Here is a 15,280-nt window from a genome sequence, read left to right as displayed (position 1 = left end):
CACCAAGTAAGATAACCTGAGTGGCATAATAAAAATCCACTTAATATAGGACAGTTAAGTAGCAGACAAGAAAACCAAGACAATAATCTCTTAATTGAACCTAGAAATCTCTATCATTCTGCAAATATCACTTGCTCTCATCAGCATTTGTTCAATATCATTTTATAATTTTTTTCCAAATTATTCTGCAATGTTTCAACAGATTTATTATAGCTTTTATTAAATGTAGACAAACACAAACAAAACCCCAAAATATATATATAACTTCTTTTATTTTAAAGTCAATGAAATATTTGTTCGTGTATTTTACAAAACCACATCTGCTTTCCTATATAAGGCTTGGGTACTTATTTCCTATTTAAAATAAATTGTTTGAAATCAAACTTTAAAACTTCCACATAATCATCACAATAAACCAGAAAATTAATCTATCCTATGTCATCCTGGCAACCTATCCAAGTTAGTCAAAATTAGAAAAAGCACATAGCAGGGACTTTTATACTAATCTGCAAAAATCAAAACACTTTAAGTTTGGGGGAAATAGGAGTAGCCAAAAGAGGCTGACACTAACTACTCTTGGTTTCTTTGCTGTAGTTTACATTTTGTAAAACCAGTCAGTTAAGGGAAACAAAAATGACTGTATTTCAAGAGAGACTGCAGTGTATTTGCAGTGGTTTCTCCCTATTACTGTCAATGTTCATTTAGAATTTTCAGAGATGTGAGCAGTCCACAAGCTTCAGATAAATATTTTAAAAAACCCTGTCAAAAAAATCCTATGGCATTTTGGAATTCATTCATTGTCTGCAAAATATTAAACACTATACATATGCAAATCTATAATTCATTTTGTGGAGATCCTCAGTAAGAAAGTAATACAGAGTGTAATTTTAAAAAAAAAGTTTTAAAAGATAATAAGCTATTTTACTGCTTAAATGGAATTCTTTATTTTTCATTTCTGGGATAGTTTAATAAAAGACACAATACTTTGAAAGCCATTCCTTCCTCTTGATATTTTCATTTCTTATATCACTATTTCCCAAATCATTCTGAACCACAGTAGCTCCTTGTCCTGTCTTTGCTGCTGTGTGACAGTGCTCCAAAGGAGTGGAGTCCAACTTAAAAGAATCCGTGCAACTTCTACAGCTTCAAATGCCCAGAACGGTCCAAAAAGAGGAGTTGAGCGGAGCAGACTTTTCTAAATTTTATTCAACTGGTTGCTTCAAAAAAGATTGTCAGAAAACACAGGTGAATGTGCACTCCTCTATCTTCGGCTAACTCTTTTTTGCAATAAACAAGTTTGAAAGTGATTTTTATAAATATATATATACAAACACACATAAAAGTATCAATATTAAAAAACACTGAATATCAAGGCACACTTTAGTTCAGACCATGTGTAGACCTGAGAGACAGCAGTAATTTTGTATTTTGTTTTCCATGAGTCTTTTGAGTACTTTCAATACTCATACACTAGAGCCATTAAACTATAATGAATACTGTATTTATTCATTCTTATGTTTTCTGAGCAACTTGCTACTTTATATCTATAAACCTGACACTTCTAGAAAGTTTTCTGCACTTTATTAAAAGACTACATGATAGAGAACTTAACAGGCTGCTCTATGAGAAACTTTTTTCCCCTCCTTCTTTTGGAAGCAAAGTACCCGCAAATGATTTTTTCCTTCAGAGACACTTCTAGGAATGCTTACTGCAACAACAGAATTAACAATTTTTGTTTTTTCTTAAACACTGGCTCTACTTCTCTTAATCAAAGCAGACAGCATGCTGATAAGCTACCAGTGGTGGCACTGGGTGCACCAAAGAATATCAAGGGTTATTTCAAACAAAATTTGGCAGTTCTTAATCACAATCTTCTCTCAATTTCATGCAACTGTAACAGTAAAAATAAAACCTTGATCAATTTAACTCTGAGAACTCTTGCTACAGTCTGTGGCCTTATGAATAGTGCCTTGAGACAGGAAGTAAAAAGCCTGGTTTCCTACAGTAACAGCAGTCAGAGAGAATGTGCTGAACAGCCTCATGTATCATCATAAGTATTCAATATCCAGGACATTTTCTGTTCATTGTACTTGAATTCAGAGAAAGACGAGATAAGGTTAGCAAAACACAGCAGAGATTACTTGTCACTTTAAAGCATCTCCCCGTGTAAGCTGTTTTGTGTTGTAGGCTCTAAAGTACCAACACATCCTCCCAGATTGCGCTGAGGAGTAGCAGATGAACAGTTCAGTGATAAAGTACGCGATAACTCAAGTGGGTGCTAGCTACAAGGGCTTGCAAGTATTAACAATAACACACAAAGTCAAGCCAAGCCCAACCATTCCTAAAGGAAAGACCTGACAGCTCAGGTGGGTGAAGAGCCAGCTAGATCAACAGTGTAATAAGGTAACACAGGTTTCTGTACAGTGTAACGGACCTGAGGAGAGAGTGTCAAAACAATGCTCAGAGCAAAAGCAAACAAAAAAATATTTTTGTCTTTTCCAGTAGTGAACTCTTACTGATTTCTGCATTGCTCCAGGATAAATATCAAGCACCTCAGTCAAGCCTATTCCTTTGATCTGACACATTCTTAGTATGGGTGAGGGATTACAAGCCGGGGAAGGTGCAAGTCAGGGCTGCAAATCCACGTTCTTCAGTAAACAGGGGGCCAGCCATCAACCAGCAAGAATTAGTCTATTCACTTTAGTCCCTCAGAGTTTCCAGGCTCAAGCTTCCTAGGATTTAACTCTCTACAGTCCACCAGAACATCAATGGAACTGCACAGGTAAAATCAGAGATGAGACAAAGGCAACCTAGTACCTAGGATCAGCAGCCTGGGAAGCTTAAAAGCCAGCTGCAGTGAGCACCTTAAACTCAGCAGAGAGCTATGTAACATAGTCTGCTGCTGCTCCTCTCTTCCAGGCTCCTCCAGTGACATAAATCACACTCAAAGATCTTCACAGAGTCAAAATGGAATTGAAAAGTGATTTCAAATACTATGTTACTAAGTAGTAGCACACCACTGGAAAATAAAATGTAATTTATATCTCAGCACAAATACAGAGTCTGCTAAACTAGTCCCAGAGAGCACTTCCCAGAGCACAAAGCAGAACAGAGTTTAGTCCAGAGATGATTAGCAGCTAAGTACATTTCCTTCATGTGTTTTTTATAACCTAAACATCATCCAGTGCATATGTATACCAACTAAAATTTTGGCTTGTCAACACTGCAATATTGTAATATAACAGGGCGAGAGGGTAAATACAGTCTTAATACAGGGTGTGGGTGAGATAATTTTTGGCTACATAATTAAAAAACAATTGGATTTTTTAAACTGTAACTTTTAGATCACTACATACACAGCTGCCTGTTAGATGCATTTTCAAATACTGTATCAAAACATAAAGAAAAGCACCAGTGGAAACTAGTGGTCCATTTAGCTCCACACCATGTGTTCAGTAGTGGGAACACTTACGAAAGGAGAAAGCTCTGCACTTTCTGAGGTCATTTTCCTTCTAAGTCCCCCAGCATTCAGATGCCAGCGTTCAGTTGCAAGAGCCTGGCCTCCTGTTGAACAAGACTGCCACGTGTGGATAACAGGAAACCGCAATTTTTTTCAGTTCAAATACAAGGAATATTGCAATATAGAATTAAAATGTTTCCTTTTTTTTTTTTTTTCTAGACTATTGCCAGATCTAGGTCTACCACAAAATAAAACAAAACTAGTTTTTGTCATTTTGCCATTATTCCACTAAGACACATGAAATACCAGTTTTCAATTAAGTGCCGTTATTCCCTGTTTGACTCACAGTCTTCACTATTTTGGATGCAGAGGGATCTTACGCTCAGGCAACAGCACAATTTAATATCAGTCTCTGTACCAGTTGACAGTCATTTATCACTTCCTACTCAGGTATACAAATCAAAGGAAATCCTAAATCCTAAATCCACAACCTGGGACTGAGTCCACACAGAAACAAGACAGGACATACAACCTCAGCATACAAGAAGAGACTCCTATTTAACCTATCATGGGTAAAGCAGAGGAGACTTTACCACAGATTACTGGCAATGTAATGGACAAGCAACACATCCTCGTAGACTAGACAACCAAAATGTTCACTTCTTAATAGGAAACATGGACTATTCAATTGCATGGATAACCAGTACTGGTCAGTCCTTGAAACTTGTAACTTTTGTGATCTCACTCTGTCGGCATCCAGGAGATTCTTCAATTTCATGGCCTCTGAATGTACAACCCAGTACCAATTCTGACCTTGGGTATTAAAGTATCGTGTTGAAACGATCAATGGCTGCTGCTGCCATACCCAAGAGTTCACTGTACACAGATTCCCTGTTTCCAACCTCACAAGATTCAAAAGGAGCAGACAATGTAGGTGCATACTTATTTCCTAACATACAGATGTGTTTTCAGCAGTTGTACATCAGTATAACTCTATTAAAATCAATCACTTGATTTTGCTTTATGACCATGTTCTTCCTGGCTCCAAAATTCCACAATAAGATTATTTTTCAGTAAATGTAACTCAGGAACACTAATTAAATGTCCCTTAACTACAAACTGGGAGTATGGACAAATAGAAGCTACAGGACTTTGTGCTATAAACTGTTTATGACACTCAGTCCCAGTAAGATGATGATTCTTCTATAGCTGTCAAAACAAACACTGATTCAGGTATGCTCACTGCTCAACAGCTGGTTATTTTAGATTTGCATCAATACACAACCGATGGAGTATGTAACTACAAGGGAAGACAGAAGCATTATAAAAAGGTTGAGTTGGTATGTGATATCATCATGAATTGAGATGTCTCTGTATTTCATTTGTAAAAAATGTATGTCGTCAGACACATGATAAACACAAAGCACACTTTAATATGCCTGCGAAAATGTTTTCTTAGGAAAATTTCTATGACGGCTGAGAACTTCAGCAGTAACATACAGAAAACGCTGGACAAAACCGTGAATGCTTCACTCCCAGTTTTACAGGTTTTCACCCCTGGAAATGTTTATTTTTAGCCGAGGATTTTTTTTTTTGAAGTCAAGAGATTTTATACAATGATTCTAGCTACTCCAACCAAAGTTTGGTGAAATTTCTTTAAACATCTAATCTAATTTAAACAGTGTTTCACTGTTTAAAAATACAGTGACATTTCCTGCCTTGGTCTACATTTAATACAATTGAAAGAAACTGAGCACTACAAGTTCTCCATTGCTATATTTAATATAATGAAGAATCATGCAACTACAGGAGAGAAACCTTTACTCTGAAAGGGTTTATGGACCCCAGCGATCTCTCTTTTTCCTAGAAGTAACACCTTTATACTGAAATAGCAGCTGTTCCTTACCTGAAAAGAGTTCATGCATCGAAGTGAAGGTGGCAGAGAGGTGGTACTCAAACCAAGTATCAGCAATAATTCCAAACACGTTTCTGATGGAAACTTTAAAGGATGAACTCCAATATCATTTTCCCATGCATCAGCAAGGCTATAAAGTTAAAAAAAAATCATTTTCATTCTCTTAAAATATATCTCAAATGCAGGTTTCAAATAAATATTAGAATGTGTCATAGTATTGTGATAAAAGATTTTCTTCACATCTTCCCTGTGGAAGTCACAGATAAGTGTGTTTTACCAGACATACAAGGTGCATTAAGAGTACCTTTCCCATATCACCAATCTTACAAAAGGATAGATAATGTGAAAGGAAAACCTAGCATACATTAGATCAATCCACTCATGTTTCTAATTCAAAGTTTGATTATTTCTGAACCAAAGTTCATCTGCCACTGTCAATTTCCCATCATATGTTTTGACATATGGAGTATTCTATATAGAACATAATGCATCCACTTTTTGTTTCTAGAAAGAAAAATGTCCTTTCACTTCTGAAAAGACAGGTCAGACATCATTTTCAAAATTGATGTTTATGATGCTCTCACTGGAACCTTACTAACAGTCTACACAAGGCAAAAACTCAATCCCAGTTCATTTTATACAGCTTCCTGCTTTAGATGTATTAAAATAATTAAGATTTCTAGAGCTAGTCATAAAAACAACATTCTGAAAGCACATTTCTATAAACTGTTCCCGCTACCACATGCTGAAGAACAAGATCAGTTCAACAAGATTAACTCAAAACACAGGAACGTTTCACTTCCTATTGTTCAGGTTTGTTTCTTCCTTAATGCACAAACTGACTGATCAGTGATCCAGTTAGTTTAACAATCTTATCTGAGCAGCTAGTATCAGATACTCCAGAGCAAGATGAATGCCAATTATTCTCAGAAGATCTGAGAGTAACATTTTGGAAGACAACCCTTCCATGTCCAAGACTTCACTATTCCAATAAATAATTTTAGCATCAGCTTTCACTTTTAAATTCCTCCAACTCTTCTGGAAATATATTACTCTGACTGAACCACTGTTCATGAACATATAATCTTGTTTCAATATCCTATGTAGAAATAGCTGCATTTTTTTAAGCACCTAAAAGAGTAGGCATCACGATTCAGCATGGTGAAAACTGAGCAAATACTCTCTTCACAATATCTGTGTCCTTTTGAATGGTTCTCATTCTCTCAAGCCTCCCAAACCCACCAATTCTCTGTAAAGTCCTGCTTCTTAGATATAGGTTGCATATACATGTTTTGTACATACACTTCCACTATTAACTCTTCCTAGCACCTTCTTAGCTAGGAGATAAAGATGTTCTACTTAGCATAATCTACACATCTATCTTCAAAGAGTAGGTGTATTTTCACTTTCTTATCTCCATTTGTCTGAAACTGGTCTCTTGAATTTTAATTGTTTTTTTCTTTCTTAATCTTTACATTTTTTCTTCCTACCTCATTTATCTATGGATATGTAAGAATCCACTTCTGCTTCAATACACAGAAGCATGACACATTAATGCAGACAAGGTCAGAGGGGCTTTCATCTCCCTAAAAAGGGAGTGCTTTCTCTCTTTTCTTCTTTTAAATCCACAATAAAAGACAAAGATAATTATATCACTTCTAAATTATCAAATGTACCATGTCTTCTGTCAACCCTCACCAAAGTGAGTGGGTCACTTTCACATTAGGAGGTCTAAACTGTACATGGAAAGGAGAAGGAGGAAGGCAGTCTGGGCCAGACACCCTCTGGCACTTCTAATAGTGGTTGCATCATTTAAGGTCTCCACACATGGCTGAGACCATCCATACCAAAGGACAGAGGACAAAACCTGCTGCCCATTAACAGCCTTCATAACATGTAGAATACCACACTTACACTGTGCCAGATGGATCTGGAAAAGCTGTTTAGAACTGGAGTAGTTTCATTATTGAAAGGTACACGCCTCCAATTAAGCCCCAAATACTTTGTCTAATTGAAAGGAAGCAGGATTCTTTTAAAAGACTATGCAAATGGCCAAGCCCAGCAGAGGCAGCCCTGACTGGTCCAAAGATTCTGTAAATGCTACAGGAGGAACATCTAGCCTTAGATGATAAGCACTGAGCAGCCAAGGAGTCTTGTTAACTGTAATCCAGAATTGAGTTTTATATTTCATTATAATTGGGTAACTGAATTTCCACACATAATTAGAAACTTACCTTTGTATGTTCCTTACTAGGTCTTTGTTCTACATTTTTTACAATCTTGTCTGGTGATACAGGCAAATTTAGGTGAAGCTAGCAAAATTGGAGCTTTCAATTTTTCAGAAATCAGCAAGTCTAAACAAGCACAGTGCAGCACCTTCAAACACAGAGAGTTTGGAGGCTGGAGGTGATATGTTAAGCTTCTGGGTCTTGGTGAGGTGTTTCCACAGATCAACATCCTCTCTTCAAAGAAACTTTTCAGAACTCCAAGCAATATTCAAAACATCACAACTTAGTTCAGTACTCTGATTCTATTCTTGTGTTTTGACCTGAGGATTTTTTGGAGCTGCCTCCTCATTTTAAGCCCTGACATGGCACTGGGGTGGGGTTTTTTTGTGGCTGTTGGTTTGTTTGGGGAAAGACTGTTTGCATAATGACATCTCGCCTAATAATATTGCAATTATTGTTTATTAATGGCTCCGTTAACAGCATTTCCTGAAACAATTCTAGTGTATTCCCTTATTACAAACAAACCATGTGTGTTCTAGCACTTACTGCTCCAGGAACACTCATGTTGGGAATTAGTCTTTATGACTTGTCCTTTCGTAGCATTTAACCATGTGGCTGTAGGAAGTCACTGCTTCATTAGATCATGTCTCTTTGTTCTTCTTTACCCCTATTACTCTTGGGAGTATTTTTCCATAACCTTCATTATGATGGAATGAAAGGAGAAAAACACCTATGCTTAAAACAAAAGCAAAACAAAACACAAATTCCCCCTGTTTTTCCACCTTAGTTTCACAGAACCTTTCTGTATAGAAGAGTTGTCTCACAGTACAGGAGAGAAGATTGTTTGCTTTCTGTTTACTGAAAGAGGCAGATTGGCTGATAGTGCTCCTCAGAAGAGTGAGCATCCATGGAGGACATCTGAGCCTATCAGCTCAGTGCTTACTCCCAGACCAATCGCAAATGCCAACTGTCTGAGCTGGCCCACAGTTTCTCAGCCATGTAAACAAAACTGTGTTTTTCTCTCCTGATATTAAAAGAAAAAAGAATAATTCAATTTGACATTAAGATAGGGTAAATTGTCAGAAGGAGTTTTTGGGAGGGCTGAGGAAGAAGATGGGAAAGAAACCAGTAGGACTCAAATATGTGCATGGTAACTTTGGATGTAGACAGGACTCTGTATTCATGTGCTTCCTTTCTCTGCTCCTTACTACCTTTACTCATCAATGAATTCTTGCTTCTAAGCTTCCCTTGAGAGAAAGCAGGCTGGGACAAGCCTGCTCCTTTTGTGAGTAAAGGCAAGAGCCAGCATAATTCCCAGAGAGTACAGCACAGCTTGCTATGCTGGCTGAAAGGAATAAGGGGAAGGTAAAACAGATTAGCTGGAGGAAGGTGAGGTTAACAAGAGAAATAATGCTATTTTATGTTCGTCCTTCTGCAAACATTCAACTTTTCCACACTGCAAAGAAGCCTTGAGATTCTGGACTTCCCAGTCTGACAAAAAAAAAATAAAATATGACCCTCAGTATCAAATACAATTCATAAATTCTACACAGATTCCCTAAATCATCGCAGGGCGCAAGACTGCATCTACTTTGGACTGACTTTATGACAGGTAAAATCTCACCACAACATATTGACCTTGACAGTGTTTGAGGGAGATGTGAGTCAGCTTTAGAAACCAGGCTTTAAAACAGTAAGATGTTGTAAAACATACTCAGTAAAATGGTCTGAACTAGGAGCATGCTCTGAGTTAAGAAAAGGACATGTCAGAGTGAGTTTTTTCCCAGGACATTAAATCCACCTCTGTAAATCATCATCATCATCCAGTTTTGCCTGTCAGTCATCTCACCAACTGGAAACCCCAAATCATTCTAAGCATTCTGTCTGTCATTCTATCCTTCCCATTTTCTCCCTCTTTTCTTTATCCCCTGCTTCCCCAGAACTTTTAAACCACTATTTCAACCATATTTTCTTAAGAAAGATCTCAAAAGGGGAAGTTTCATGTTTTCCTGAAAATCCGTGTCTGAGTAGTGAGTAGCTACTTCACAGAGAAAAGCTGCTGATGAAGCTCAGCAACATATATACTGAATGATCAAGTGATACTTACTTGGGACAATATTGGCATAAACTCAATAATATAACATTTCTATCTACCACAACCAACTACTATAAGCAAATTAAACACATTCCTCATAGCCTACCATACTCCCTAATGAGTGAGCCATATTGAAAGATGTGGTGCTTTTACTTAAGTGCACTCAATTTTGTGGGTTCAGAAAACTGGAAAAGAAAACCTCTTAAGTTTTGGGGCAGGAAGAAGGGTTGGTGATAATGGAACTGATCTCCAGTAACAGCAAGAGTCAGAACTCTTCCCAGTGTTAACCAAACTTGAGATGCAGCCTCTGCAGATTAAAGTGACACCTCAAACTCACCCCTTCTGTTCCATCTACAAGATATACATTAGTCTCAGCCATGAAAACACAATAAACAGACATAAAAGATGTAATTAAAACCTTCATACAACTTTCATTTTGAGAAAGACAGAACTGTATGCGATGAATGCTAATCAAACTGTTTAACGTATTTCTGGCATACATTTCAGAACTGAAGTAGTACAGAAAGTGAACAGCATAAAATTCTACTCAAGGGGGAAGATACTTGGCTACTGTGCACAATGCTGATACAAATAACTATGTGCTATGTGCTAAACTGTCAGAACAGAGCATTCAAAACAAATATGAAATAAAGATGGAAGGCTGAGACTATCTTCCCCCTTGTCCTTCTAGGAAACGAGTTGTTTGAAGGAGAAATTTAGAGCATGATATGGTTGTCAAGTTCCCATAACCAGTCAAAGAAATACAGCTAGGAAAATTCCTATAGTAGTGTGCAAAAGATATTTTAAAAAAATGAAGTGGCATTCTCAAAGCTGTTTAGCCGTCAATAATGGGAAATCCAGGGAAATTTGGATTTCTTTTTTTTTAAAAAAAGCAAATATTATCTGAAATTCAACCAATTAATTCTGAAAGCAGAGATGATCAAAACTTGAAAACAACTACTCAGATAAGACTACAGATAAGACAATTACTTCTCCAGCAGAAGTAATTGATCACAATATTTTCAGATAAGCACATTTGATTCATTGTGCATCAGAGAATGGTATTTCTCCACTGCTCATTATTAAATTGATCCCAGTGAATTTTTAAAATGCCTACATAAGTCAGAGTAGTATTTGAAAATTCTGTCCTTAAAAGCAAGGTTTAAGACACCAAAATCATGCAATATATTTATTTCATAATTCCTTGATAATAGTACTAGCGAACAAACACAGTCATCCATCAGGTCATGAAACTGACCGATAAAGTCTTATGTCTTCATAAAAACCACAATATCCACGGCATTTCAGTGAAGCAAGAGAAATCTTTGTGTTTCAAAACCCGGAAAAAATTATAAGGATTCTCACAAGATTTTTAAAAACTGGGCCCAACTTCTCACTAGATTGCATTTCTTTCAAAAGAAGTCCCTTACATCAGTGCCAAGGCCATTTATCAGTAGTAATTACCCTTCATCATGCATGAGATTCACTTCAAAATACAACTGTCTCAGCAACAAAGTAAGTCTGCTTTTGAAGTAAGTCTCCTTTTTTGCCTTTCCAGAGCACCCCCATCACCCCCTCTGATTTATCAGGCTACTTCTAAAAATAAATAAATACATTAGTCTAAGATAGTCTACAGCAATCAAAACTGGAAAACGAAAAAGCTCTTACTCAGGGCACTACTCAGTGTTACTACCAAGGCACTGGATTAACTTGACTTGATTAGTTACGATCTAGACAAATGCACTCTGCGTTTAGGGCTCCAAATGCTGTGAAACCCTTGAAGGGGATTACTGTGTTAGTTATGGCTTCAGTGTTTTGCTGAATCAAGGCCGTGCTGAAGAATCCAATATAAAAGCTGACAGAAGCTCAGCCCTGACTCTCAGAGTTCACTGAATGTTGTTAAAGCTGCCCTTTCCGTGAGCTACAGCTCTGATATAAGTGACAGATGACTTTACTGAACCAAAGGACAAACCTGCTAAATTAAATAACTATTTGTAAAAATGATTTAATCTAAAACCAATTCTAAATTACGGTTGATGATGTGTCTATATACTTAATACACCAGGAGGCTAAGTTATTTATACTTTTAATTATCCTTGCAGTGATCTAAAAATGACACAAAAATCAATGCATGCTCATTAGCTACTAAACTCTTGCCAAAATTTAAATAATATGGAACACTAACAACTGCAGTGCTTCCACAGCCTACAGCAAATTCCTTTGGAAAAAAACTTTCTTTACAGAATGACTGCTTCCCTCCTAAAACAAACATCTGCAGTCTTGTTCTAATACCATTCATTATTCATCCTTGATAGCTGGGAGTGTCAAGTGTGGGTTTTGAGCAAATCTTCCCTGAGATATTTACTAGTTGCATGGTATCCCAAACCAACAGGTATTAAGTCTCTCATAAGAGACAACAGAGGGAAGAACAGAAATTTAACTCACTGGTGTCCTTGCAAGGAAATGATCAAAAAAATAAGAACGTATCAAGGGAAGAAGACAGAGACCAGTGATCCAGAGACCCAAATGAGGAAGTGCTTTTTCAGATTTCTTGCAATGGACTATAGTGGCCAACAATAGAAGCTCCATCTCTAAGTTTTAAATCTTAATTTTTTTCAGTGCATCACTATGAAGGTTTCAGAGGATGAAGGTTTCAGAGGATGAAGGTTTATCTAACTGAACTTCTTTCTATACCTTCAAGTAGTCTTAAATACTCTCTCCTGTAAAGCATTCTTACAAGGAAGTTACCGATATATAATCCTTATAATAAAGTTAATTCATATATATAGTATATAGCACATATACTTTAATATTGTATATATATGTATATATTTATGATAATATTATACAATTATGCATATTTCTATACATTAATATAAATATATATAATAGTTGTATACACAAACACATAACCATTATTAACAGTCTTCTGTCTTTTTTCAAAGTAATGCATACTTTGAATGAAAAAATTATGCACTTCTGAAGTCTGGTCAAAAAGTTATCTATAAACCCACTACAAAACCAATTCGGTGGGTTTAAAATACCTTACCCTACAAAACGTAAGTTCTTCTTGAACTTTCAGTGTGTCACCATTTGAAAAGGACAAGTTATTTAATATTAACAAGAAAGGCTTATAATGAAAATTCAAATTTAACCTCACTAGAGTACTGTCTGCCCACTGCCATAATATTTTTCAGAAGGGCTGACTTGAGAAGTATCAAATGTTCCTGTAATATTTCAAAGGGCCTTTTAAGTAAACTTATGCTATTTACTCCAATGAAAGCTTTTGTGATTGAAAATAGATATTCCATATGCAGTTTTCTCATTTGTAACTCTAGCACAGACTAAATAACTCATGCTAGAAGGTACACTAAAAGACAGTGGATTAAATGATTTAGACAACTGCATATGAATCTCAACTACATTCATTTAATTTTTTATTTTACTTTAATTTTTATTATTATTCTACTACTTCTCGACATGTTTTGATTATTTGAAACTGTTTAAGGGAAGTCAGAGAGAGAAGTAAAAGCTGCCTATCTCAACCTGTAAAGTACAGGCCAAATTCTCTTTCTTTTTTACACGTTAACCGACATTTTTATTAGACTCAACTGTCCTATATTAACTTAAAAGTAACTACACTGGTTTTGGTACAGTTATTAAAAAATGCCATTAGCACAAATAAAGCCTGTGTATAGCCCACAGAATTCAATTCTTCCTTCCTCAAGTGGTAAAGGGCAAAACCAGAAAACCAAACAACTGTGTTAGTATATTGTGCCAAGACAGACAAGTTGTTTACAAGTAGATTATTCCTCTGAAGCAGAGAAAGCTATCTCAACATAACGCAACTTTTTGCATGGAAATAAATCTTGAGATTTTAATCCTGTCCAGGAGCAACTTTGCCTTGAAGCATGCAATTTCAAAGTAATGCTCAACATACTCCTCCAGACTAAAGATTTTTGGGTGTTCACCAACTGCTTTTCTACACTGCCTTCCCTCCTCCAGCTGGCTGCTATGCAATTTCAAAAGCATTAATTTTAAGTTGCAAACCCTATTACCCATAAAATATTTTCATTCCACTGCAAAACAGCACCAACTGCACAGTCTCTGCAGAAGACTTCAGCTGCAAGAATCACTGAAATAAAGTTTAAACATCAGAGGGAAGGATTAGCAGGTGTTCATCTATTCTGCAACCTTTAAGTTGAAGATTCATAATATCTAAAATGAAGGCATGAAAAGCTAAATCAAGCGACAGTAAAGCAGACTTATGTTCAATGGGACACCTAGATGTGCGGGACCATGAACACGTTGAAATGTAACTTAAAATTCATGACAGTACTCAAACCATGCACAGATGGTCAGTGAGTATAACTAAGACATTATCATCTTTATTTAGTTTCAGCACCAGGTAAGCAAAAATAGGCCAATCAAGGAATCAGGAGAAAAGGGAATTTTCATTTTGCGGGAACTGATCTTGGATATAAAGTCCCAAGCCTGCCAGGTACTTCCCAGGATATGTCCTGCCAGCAAAACCATAGTGAATAAAGGTACAGCAGCAGCAGCTATATCCACAGAGTCAACTCATAATAGTAACTGCCTGCAGGGAGAGAAATTCTTTCTTCGTTCATCTGCAAAATCAAGAGATTGTGCAAAAGCCGAAGCTGTAAAAGCAGAAAACTGCAACAAATTTTCATCAGTTACAATGAAGTTCTGCTTTAGAGCACTTGATGGAGGAATACAAGCTCATGGAGAAAACGGCTCCTGCTGGACTTGTGATGCTCAAACACATATAAACATAATAATAAGAAAACATGGCAAACAGAATTCAACAGATTCACAATGTATTTCCTTGAAACTACTTTTTAAAATTCCCTACATCATTTTTGCCTAGCGGGGTTCAAGAGCAGAACTCACACGTTAATTTAGAAGTTCTCCTACAAACCCAAGAAAAGCACAGGAGCTGAGCTCTTGCTGGGCATTGCCTAAAGTCTGCTGTGACTGCTCTTGAATATCCATGTTACACAGAATTGCTGGCACAGCTCCAAAGTACAATGTAATTGCAGACTTCTCAGCAGCAAAGCAACGTAGTCCCACTAAAAGGAGAAGAAAATTACTCTCGTAAAAACTGCATGGCCAATGCTTTAGAATGTGCTTCTTCACTTTAATGGTTGTGTTAAGGCTTTAAACTGCAGTTTTTGAATGTCTTAGTGCATCCCAGGTGGAAAGAATTCAAATAATTTTTCTGAAAACAGTAAAGATCAGATTGCTGTAGCCAGATCACTGCTACTCCACCACAGTGGAGGATGGCACTGCTGATGGTCATCACCATCTAGACTAGAAACAGTTCTACTATGACTCTAGACTGCAGCTCTCTTGGATATTCCTACAGCTCAGAATGAAGGGATAGCTTTGCCTGCTCCTTAAAATACTTTTCTTCACCTTTAGCACTTCTTGATTCCTTCCTGGATACATCTTACTCTTAATTAGAACAGATGGTTCATAATTTCCCTAATGTATGGCAATAACTGCATACTACTGTGCTGGGGATGGATGCAGCGGACACAGAGCAGCGTGCTATTGAC

At 36.8% G+C, this 15,280-nt stretch overlaps 1 protein-coding gene across 4 annotated transcripts in view; it reads right to left on the bottom strand.

Moving 5' to 3' along the window:
• Positions 1 to 15,280, bottom strand: part of UBE3D (ubiquitin protein ligase E3D) — an 89,563-nt gene that overhangs the window by 27,019 nt on the left and 47,264 nt on the right. For 2 of the 4 annotated variants that reach the window (XM_074819684.1, XM_074819683.1), the window contains exon 9: positions 5,367 to 5,505. In XM_074819684.1, the coding sequence (XP_074675785.1) occupies positions 5,367 to 5,505 (139 nt within the window). Of the gene's footprint in view, positions 1 to 5,366; positions 5,506 to 15,280 lie in introns of those variants that run through there. The other 2 variants (XM_074819687.1, XR_012622626.1) reach the window with 2 other exon arrangements.

The sequence above is a fragment of the Strix aluco genome, chromosome 3 (genome assembly GCF_031877795.1).
Source record: "Strix aluco isolate bStrAlu1 chromosome 3, bStrAlu1.hap1, whole genome shotgun sequence".
In the NCBI taxonomy this organism is placed as follows: Eukaryota; Metazoa; Chordata; class Aves; order Strigiformes; family Strigidae; genus Strix; species Strix aluco.
Note: the sequence above shows the minus strand (reverse complement) of the source record. Positions and strands in the feature narration are given on the sequence as shown.